We start from the raw sequence: 10,318 nt of genomic DNA on the forward strand, positions 1-10,318 counted from the left end.
AATGTAACAGAATTTGGAAAATGTCAAGGGGTCTGAATACTTTCGAAATGCACTATAAATATTGACATTCCTTTTATATGATCATATATTTTGATACATTAAATCTTAATTCTGCGAACCTTTTTTTTTAACCTCCATTCAGGAAGTGATGTCAGTGAGTACTTCCCCTACATATAGGATCTTCCAACCCCACCTGAGATATAGATGCTTGATGAAGGGTCGAAATGTTATAATAAAATCACCTGGGAGCATGAGCAGCAGTGTGCAGATTTTTTCATTAAAAATATATGAATATATAAATTAATATACTAATATTGCAAGTCCTTGAATTAGGTAATTATGAAAAATTGTTTTTACTGGACAGAATTACCCCGAAAACGATTTGTTATAAAATGTGTATGGTTTGCACTACTAAAAACATAAAAGTAATTTATGTAAGATTCAGTACATCAACACACCTGTAGAGAGCAGTATATAACTAATTGTTCAAATCCTTGGTTCAATTTAACAAATTCCAATGGATTGATCATATCAGTGGGTTTGAACATGTCCATAATGTAATTCTGGCAGCACGGACCCACATGCACAGTTTAGTGAATTACACATTTTCAAATAGATTATGCAAATTCTGATATATACACACACACACACGCTTTACAAATTGGTCTTTTGACCAATCAGATCAGCTCTGAAAGAGATATTTTGTAATTGGTCAAAATACCAATGTGGAAAAATGGATCAGAATAGGGCTGCCTGTGTAAACGTAGCCATATTTCTTAACCTTAGTAGCTGTGGTTCCCCTTCAAAATAAAGTAGGCTATGATTAACCCCAAAAGTGTGTGTGTTCTCTTTTTCATATGGAGGCATCATCTTATTTGCTGTTTTTAAATCAAGTTGATATGTTTTCCTGGGAATGTGAATTTCAGCGCAGACATTTCTAAGATGATTAACTTGTCCTAGATTTTACCACTCCTTCATTCCAAGTCATTTCCACCAGAATCATTTAGATTTGTGTGCAACACAGCCTAAGGGAAACAAAACTGTCAGGAGTATCTCCCATAATCAAATATATATTTACTGATAACTAATATTCCAAAATAATTGTTTTTCCTTTTGCAGATACAGTTTCTAGTCACCACATTGTTTTCTACTAGAGAAGCCTTTGAGTGAGGAAACCATTGTTATCAGAATGCTAATTACTACCTAGGAGAGAAAGCAGTGATTCACTCCACTATACATGTTAATGGTCTCCTTGACGATGTTAAGGAATTGACAGATTGATTGATCCAACAGAAAACATTGGAGATTCATCAAGGGTGTATTCATTATGCCGATTCTGTTGCAAAACATTTTGCCACAGAAAGTTTACTCCAAAAGGAAAATGTTATACAACGAAAACGAGAGTTTGCATTGGACAAATTCAGGTAGATCCCTCCCAGTTCCGTTCCGTTTTCTCTGTTTGCTTCCGTTTGGTTCTTCAGCAGTAAATGGTTTCAGTTACAAGGCATAATGAATACACCCCAGATCTCAGCAGTGTGCTAGAATAGCAGGCACGTATCTAGTTTGACAGGCTCCAGAGATTGGATATATGAGATGTCTCGTTAACACAGCAGGCTGAGGAAATACAAACTTCGGAGGAATTACAACTTCAGGCAGCGGAATTACTTCTTTGGTATAATGGCATTCTCACATTTTGTTTGTGCATGCCGCCACCTACTGTGCCGTAGTGTGTGTTCGATCACTTTATAGTTGTTATATAAACATTTTTAAAAGGCAGGGGGATACAAATTTGCACCACACACACGCTGTTTCACAAAAATAAAAATCTCAAAACATAACTTCCGCAGTAAAATCTCTTACACCCAGGTACTTATCTGCAGCTGCCACCTATACTCATTAACAACCCACTTCTCCATTCCACTACTTTGATCCTATCTGCTCCTGCCCAAGCAAACAGCCTGGGAGGACAGGAGACACCCCTACCCAACACACCCTGTAACTCTTCTGAGGTCAAATCACAAACCCAAAATCTTCTCTACAGCTACCTCCACAACATCCATGTTATTTATGTTCCATTTCTGCGGTACAGTTGATAACCATTGCTATAAAATGCTAAGAAATCAAACCTAATGAAGAATATACACTATCACTCGTGGGCTATCCCCCTCTGTGCTGGCACAAATCTACTCCTCACTTAGATCCTCTCAGGATCCCTCACCCTTGACCCCTCCTCAAATGTATTCAGTGCCTCAGCATAGGACACCTTCTGCACTACTCTGACCACTTCAACCTGCCCCTCTCACACCGGACACTAACCTGCCTCTCTCGCACCGGACACTGCCGATCCCCAGGAACACAGCCACCCTTACATGACACACAACTTTATCCAGTAGACACATTAGGCCTTGTATATGCAGGCTATATAGTAAAATCACTCAGTAGTTCAATTGTTGACTCCTTTATAGCACATTCATTTTACCACTTATCATACAAATAAAAAAATATGTTCTGTCTTAAACAAATCACTTTGGACTTTTTTCCAGTGCTGTAATCATTATGCCGACTCCGTTGCAAAATGTTTTGCAACAGATGTTTACTCCAAACGTAAAAGTTTCTATTGGACAAATTCAGGTAGTTCCCTCCATGTTTCCGTTTGGTTCTTAAAGTTTCCGTAATGAATACGCACAAGGTTTCTAATACCCAACAACTATGTACGTCGATGTAGTACTCAGCAATCGATTGTATATATATTATGACTTTCCTCTTTCCAAGGCTTAAACCAATTTGCTGTATTACAAAGGCAAAGGGAACAGCTTTAACGGAGAGGCTTTGTCTTGTAAATTGGATCCTCAATGTGACAGCAGGTGACCGTAGTCCCTTGTTGGTGAGCTGGGTAACAAAACCCTGTGGTGAGAATATTCTCAACTCTGTCTTTCCCTCTGTTTTCTGAGGATTTACCTCAGACTGTTGGGCTCCCTCAGTGATCAATATACCTTACCATATGTTAACAGTAAATTAAAATAAGGTCCAAGGCATTAGTGAATATAATTTTCCACAACTATAATGAGGGCTGATCTACATTATCTTTATATTTTTAAATTGAACCTTCATTTAACTAGGCAAGTCAGTTAAGAATAAATTCTTATTTACGATGGCAGCCTCCCGGGGAACATTGGGTTAACGGCCTTGTTCAGGGGCAGAACGACAGATTTTTTACCTTGTCAGCTCAGGGATTCGATCCAGCAACCTTTCGGTTACTGGCCCAACACTCTAACCACTAGGCTACCTGCCAACCCATTCTTGATTTTATATTTTCACATTTACAAACTCCTAATTTCTTAAAATAAACAAAAAAATGAACACTTAAAGTGAAATGTGTAACGAGACAAGTAAACGTGACATAAAACGACAAAGCAAACATTGTTTGAAACGTGGCTTCCACAAGAAGCATATATGGCTAGAAGATATTCACATTTTATAAAGCCTACAAACAAAATACTCGACTATGCAGTATATGCGCTAGAAAAGTGATAGTCAGGTCGCAAATAGGCCGTGACACCAACTGCAATACAATGCTGTCTGAATCCTGTGAATAAGAAAGACTTTCCACAGTGCATACAATGGTGGAAGGCGATCACAGGTTGCTGGGGGAACTTTTGGCTTTTGAGCTTCAATAAGCACAACATATGACAACTTTTGTCCAGAATAACTAACTCTTAGTAATCCAGCCAGTGGCTACTGCCACCCCCTAGTATTCAACACCAGAGGGTTTTGTGTCCTGTATTGAGGTAGTGATGCCATTGGATCACATGAAGCAGAAGAACTTCTTCCACCCCCCACTAGAAAAAGTCTTTGCACGACCAAATAGTTTGAGCTTCTTTGCTTTCTCACAGGCCTTGTGCTTGACGGCAACAAAGATAGCAGAGTCAAATGCTTCTTTTAGGTTCTTCTGGGTCAGTGCGGAACACTCCACATAGTCGTGGGCTCTGATCTTCTCTGCCAGACGCCTGGCCTGGGAGTTCACCACTGGCTTGACCCTCAGCTGGTCCAGATGGATAAGGATGCCAACATCATGCCGGAGGTCAGACTGGGTCCCCACTAAAATTATGGGTGAAGCAGAATTGAAGGTGCGGATCTGTGGGATCCATTTTGAAGTGATGTTGTGGAAAGACACTGGGTTGACAACACTGAAGCAAATGATGAAGACATCTATTTGATTGTAAAACATGGAGTGAAAATGATCAAACTCCTCCTGCAGAAAATAAGGAAGTGGCAGATTAATTCATGGTATAAATATATTTTCACTGTAGCCAACATTTAGTGTTGCCATAATGTATTTGGTAGGCCTACTCATTGCATTGGCCTAGTTACCTGTCCTGCAGTGTCCATCAACTGGATTTGTACTGGAATCCCATCTACTCTAACCAATCCTGTAGAATAGAGCACATTTCACCACATGCATTCTCAAACCCTCTTTCACTCAGCCCAAGTTACTGCCAAAGGAAAATTGTTAAGGTACAGTATTTAAAGGATGCAAAAAAAAAATGCAACTCACCGGTGAAGACGTCAAAGGCCGTCTGACGGTATTCGTTTGGGTATCCATTTGAGATGTAACTTATAATCATGCTGGTTTTCCCCACAGCACCATCCCCAACCAACATACAACTAATGATTGTCTCATTGTGCTTTTCTTGGAAATCATCAGGGGTCTGCATCATCTTATCTCCGCTACTGAGTTCACTATCTGGTGGAATTTCAGCAAAAGTGTAAATTCTTATCCAACAGAACTATCACTGTCTCATCTTACATCAAAGCGCACATGGTTGAAACAAATGTAGCGGATACTTTGCCACCTCCAGTTTGAACGAACAATGCCGCCCAATCAAGTTACAACCCTCAATTCAACGCAAAAGTATTTTCACACGCTTGATTTGCATAGTCACTCCTACAGCGGCCATCGGCCACTTGACAAAATATGGGCCATTGTGGATCGATGGCCTGGATACTGTATGCATTTCAGCGCGAAAGGCTACCTAAATCAAATCAACCTCTCCGACCAAGGTGCAGGAGTTGAGACAAACTTAAGTGAAAAGGTAATTTAGCAACTCTTAGTGGCCAGTGGAAGCTGATGAGGGTTTCTTTATTGTTTCGGCTATTTTTAGAAGTTTACAGAGAAAAATGAAGGAGGCTTTTATATATTTCAGAAATAGCCTATGGGTTCAGGGACCAATTATAATCGCAAAACAAAATGATGGTAAATTAGTTACAAGGTCAGGTGAACAAATCAAATTACCAATGAGAGAGTTCTATTGTATTCTAAAATAAATATGGGTATGTGACCAATACCATTTGATTAATACCTGATACTGATGGTTTTGTCGGGACTGATGGTTTGTTTACATAGCAGGTTAGGAGAATGAACGTAGCCAAAGATGATCTATTATATAAGATAGGCGACTAACCGTTCTAACAATGGAAATACATGTCTGCAAAAGCGGAAGGCAGGCGGGAGGACGCGGGATCATTATAGCCAATAGAGTGGTGAGGAGTAGTTTAGTGTCCGGAAATAATTTAGCCATTCATTGTAGTCGATCTGCGATCTGTAAAGTTGCTATTTTCTCGTGTCATTCCTGAACTACTCATAATTAACAAAGTCAAATTCAATCAACAAGTACGATAGTCAGTTGGGGAAAAAATAAGGGTACAAGATTGTGTCATTGTATGGCTGTGTTAGCAAAATCACTACATATCCCATCGAACGAAGCGGGGAGAGGCTCACAGTTCAAAGACCAGTCAGAAACGTCCTGACGCTAACGTAGGCGCAATGATGTCCTTCGCCACCGTTGTCTTACGATAAATACCTCGAATTAGGCAAGGTTGTCCTATCTCTCCGTACCTGTTTTTATTAATCACCCAACTTCTTGCAAATTATTTAAATTAATAGTCCTGTACAAGGTATTTCCATAGCTGGTAAATAAATTATTATAAGCCAGCTGGTTGATGATACTACACTTTTTCTGAAAGATGCAAACCAAATTCCCATATCGATCAATGTGATTACAATCCTTTTCCAAAGCGTCTGGTCTATATCTTGACATTAATAAATGTGAACTCATAGCTGTCAAAGATTGTGTGACACCTTCATATTATGGTATTCCAGTAAAATAACTTACATATTTAGGCATAACCATTACAAAGGATTAAAAGTCTAGAGGCTTACTAAATTTGAACCCTCTTATTAAAAAAACCCAGAAGCTAAATCAATGGCTATGAAGGGACTTATCTTTAAAAGGTAGAGTCCCAATAACCAAGGCCGAAGGCATCTCTAGACTAACATATGGTGTTCTATCTTTATATCTTGACAGTAAAATAAGCAAGGAGATAGACCAGATGCTTTTCAACTTTCTTTGGAGAAACCGTACCCATTACATTAGGAAAACACTTATGAGAATGGTGGACTGAATTTTCTGGACTTTACTACTTTAAATAATACTTTTAAGATCAATTGGATAAAACATTCCTAAGAAGACCCACTTCTATCTGGAATTTTATTCCTCATCATGTCTTCTCTACTTTTTGTTGCCTTAATTTCATGTTGTTTTGCAATTATAATATTGACACAGTTCCAGTGAAACTTTCTGCTTTTCATCAGCAGGTTTTCTTGTCATGGTCCTTAATTTATAAACACAATTTTTCTCCACACAGATATTATATATGGAATAATCGGGATATATTGTATACAAATACCTCTTTGTTTTTAGAATATTGGTTCCAAAATAGTATCCAATTGGTGAGCTAACTGGTAAATGCAGAGGGTCTTTTACTCAGTTATAAAGAATTCTTATCACTTTACAAGGTCCCTGTAACACCTAAAGATTTTGCAATTGTTTTAGATGCCATTCCCTCAGGTGTTGCTATGTTATTCAGGAACGTGACCCTCAGAGCCTACCTCAGAGCCTACCTCAGAGCCTACCTCAGAGCCTACCTCAGAGCCTACCTCAGAGCCTACCTCAGAGCCTACCTCAGAGCCTACCTCAGAGCCTACCTCAGAGCCTACCTCAGAGCCTACCTCAGAGCCTACCTTCTATTGACCCCTTTGACTCATCAGTAGGAAAGATTTGTTTCTCTTTTGGTCCATTCAACAACAGAGCGATACGATCCTTGTTTCAGCAGGATATTTATGTTGCCTTATTGGAATGGATTTATTGATAATATCTGTTGGAAAAAAGTTTGGATGTTGCCACACACATGCCTACTTGTTAACAAAATTAAGGAAGTTTCCTTTAAAATGATTCATAAATATTATCCTGCCAACCACTATATGAAGAGGTTTAGGGAAAACATCAACTCAAATTGCTCCTTTTGTAATGACCACCCAGAAACAGTGTTGCATCTTTTTTGGCATTGTATGCATATAAGAAAACTGGCAAGATATCAGTAGGTTTATAATTGAACACATTTATGAAGATTTTACACTATTGTGGAGAGATGTACTGTTTGGATTCTTTACATACAATAGAAATAAGATGAAATATTTTTATGTAATTAATTTCATTATTCTTTTGGAATAATGAAATTAAATTTCATATACACAAATGCAAATTTACAAACAGAAAACCACATTTTCATACCCTACAAAAATAAATTGAACTGTATTTTAAGATGGTTAAATGCTCTACTAACAAAAAAGCTATTAGAATTGTAGGTATATATATGTCCCTTAAGGTCCTTGTGTAATTGTAATGTGATATTGTACCCCCTAGCTTGATTGTCCATTGTTTGTAACCTATGTATGCTTGTGTTCCCTCATGTGCTTTATGTATTGATTTGTTGTTAATAAAATAAAATGTAAAAATTTTTTTTTACAAAAAAGATACCTCGAACCAGTCATGACTATTCAACAAAACAATACTTAATTTAAGTTTATTTCCAGCAAATTTATTGGTTACATTATTGTTTAACTAACAAAGGCGTTTGAAGTTGAGAGTGCAGTATTTATTAAGTTTGACAATAAGCACGAAAACTAGCATAGTTCAGCTAGCCAGCTAGTTTAGCCATGGAAAGATGAGAAAAGAGTTAGAACATACATGCGCATGTGGGCCATCACTAGGCTAATTCAGGAGACCGATTGTAGTTTCTATGCCCTGATCTCAGGACCTGGCGGCGAAAAGTTTGATGAAACAATTCAGAGACTGAAACGAATAAATCAGATTACTTCTATTTAAGTAGGTAAAATCGATATATATCCCCAAAATCAGCTATAACTGTCAATAGTAAAACAAAGATTAAAACGATGTTTGAGTACGACCAAAGGGTTTTCTAACTAAACCAAGATAGACAATAGCTTGTCGTTTCAAATGGGAACAAATGAGTCAGAGGGCAGAACAAGCGAGGTGGGCAGAGCCAAGCACGCTAGAGATATCCTATTGGTGCGTTCTAGTAGATATCTGCATATTTCCGTTAGGAAAAACATACTTTGAAGTGCTGTGTGCAATAACTCAATTTGCCTTTGTACTCCTAAACCGCGCGATTTTTAAAAACTTTTGCGATGGGTAAAGTCTACAAACTTTGTCCACTCTGTTCATAACAGATTTGATTTTGGGGAACAGAAAACTATTGAGATGAAATGTTTAATTGATAAGGAAATGTACAGAATGTCAACCAAAATCTCGTTCCATTTTCTCCCACTGCCCTCCTGTGGGTTTCCTCTCACTACCATACTTTTCCTCTCACTACAGTTTTGCATGATGTATACTTTGACACTAATGAACTATTTAGAATCTGAGAGTAAATTGACGCGAATCCATTGATAAAAGTCACCTTGTCCGAGAGAGATTTTTACACACCAGTGTAAACCTTCACGAAACAGCCCTTATTTTAAGTGTTTCTAAAATTCCCTGTGGGGAAAATGAATGGAACCATAGGTTCATGTTGCTAGGTTTTATGGGTATTATGACATGTCCGCTGTGGGGCTCTATCCAGAAAATTAATGGGGAATTCAATTCTATGAAAGGTCAGATATGCGTGTAAACAGCAGACCAAACTCCAATATAAAATAGTGATGCAAATGAAACAGCTCTTTTTCAACTAATCTTTTCGGTGAACGTCGGGAGTCGAATCCCATCCGTGAAAGAGACGTCATTTGGCGCCCTGATTTGCATACTGCTAGTGCTGCTTTTTTTTTTTTTTTTAGCTCAAAACAACTTTTTTCTGCAGATAAATGACAAAATAATTATCTAAAGAGGGTGATAGTGGCGATTGTGCGTCAATCAGGTCCTCGCTGATTTTTCAGTGCAATTATTATAATTATTTTGCAGGCCATCGAATAATTTGGCGTGTTTCACAATCTGACATAATGGTATTGTAGACTACCTTTTGGGCTTTTACATTAGAGATGTGGATTTTTATCAGGTTCTAGGTCGATCATCAAACATTTTGAACAAAAAGCCATTTGGGAGCCAAATGAGTCGTCTCTTTTACCTGAACAGATCCAAATGTGCCGGCTCACCGAAAAGACTCGGAATGCCCATCACAAATATAAAATCGTTGCCGTAATGCCACGTGCGTCCACTTATATCAGTAGGCCTACATTTGTAGCATAGTAAGCAATTCACTGTCTAAAGCTGTTGTTTACAAATCATTATAAAACGTATGTTCGATCAAAATAAGCCTCACTTAGCAAATTAGCCAAAACATAATGTGTTGACCAAAATTGACACTCTCTCATAGACCTCCTTACAAACAATCCCACTTGGTCTGTTTATCGCAGATTGTGGGCGGAGTTGAGCCTCTCGCTTCAACTCTTCCTCTCTGGTGTAGCAGGTTAGGAGAACAAGCACAGTAGGTTAGGAGAGGGAGGTTAGGAACTGATGGTTTGTTTACATACCAGGTTAGGAGAATTAGCGTAGCAGGTTAGGATATTATAATTAACGTGGCATGTTAGGAGAATGAGGTTACGGTTGGGAGAAGATTAAGAGTTAGGTTTAGCTAAAATGCTACAGTTGTCAACAACTGTTGTCCCCGACGCGATAACTAGATGGAGCTGTAGGCCTACTCCATCTAGCTACAAACTATGATACGGATGGTTTGTTGGGACAGATGGTTTGTTTACATTTCTATGGTTAACATCCATTGTGCTCTAGTTGCTGAAGTCCTAATAGAACAAACTATAAAAACAACAACCTTTAAAGCTGCAATATGTAACCTTTTGGGTGACCTGACCAGATTCACATAGAAATGGGAGTTATAGATGTCATTCTCATTGAAAGCAAGTCTAAGAAGTGGTAGATCTGTTCTATGTGTGCTATTTCTATGCTTC

General features: G+C 38.3%; 1 protein-coding gene across 2 annotated transcripts; it reads right to left on the bottom strand.

Annotated features, from left to right (window-relative positions):
• Window positions 1-2,442: 2,442 nt before the first annotated feature.
• On the bottom strand, window positions 2,443-9,717 carry LOC124045258 (rho-related GTP-binding protein RhoV-like). Of its 2 annotated transcripts, none has more exons than XM_046364542.1 (4): window positions 9,481-9,717; window positions 4,556-4,740; window positions 4,372-4,430; window positions 2,443-4,252 (listed from the first exon to the last, which is right to left on the bottom strand). In XM_046364542.1, the coding sequence occupies exons 1-4, from the start codon at window positions 9,528-9,530 to the stop codon at window positions 3,806-3,808; spliced, it is 741 nt and encodes a 246-aa protein (XP_046220498.1). In that variant the 5' UTR covers window positions 9,531-9,717; the 3' UTR covers window positions 2,443-3,805. The 2 variants fall into 2 exon arrangements, with proteins under 2 accessions (XP_046220498.1, XP_046220499.1); XM_046364543.1 differs by having other exon boundaries at window positions 4,556-4,744.
• Between the last annotated feature and the right edge of the window lie 601 nt (window positions 9,718-10,318).

The sequence above is a fragment of the Oncorhynchus gorbuscha genome, linkage group LG10 (genome assembly GCF_021184085.1).
Source record: "Oncorhynchus gorbuscha isolate QuinsamMale2020 ecotype Even-year linkage group LG10, OgorEven_v1.0, whole genome shotgun sequence".
Lineage (NCBI taxonomy): Eukaryota > Metazoa > Chordata > Actinopteri > Salmoniformes > Salmonidae > Oncorhynchus > Oncorhynchus gorbuscha.

What these genes read in the sequence shown, in the direction of transcription:
- LOC124045258 (XM_046364542.1), bottom strand. Translation starts at nt 9,530, where the DNA reads ATGGGCATTCCGAGTCTTTTCGGTGAGCCGGCACATTTGGATCTGTTC. An exon ending in GCACATTTGGATCTGTTCAG is followed by an intron (nt 4,741 to 9,480) that starts GTAAAAGAGACG and finishes TCCACCAGATAG; the next exon opens with TGAACTCAGTAGCGGAGATA. An exon ending in GGCCTTTGACGTCTTCACCG is followed by an intron (nt 4,431 to 4,555) that starts GTGAGTTGCATT and finishes TCTATTCTACAG; the next exon opens with GATTGGTTAGAGTAGATGGG.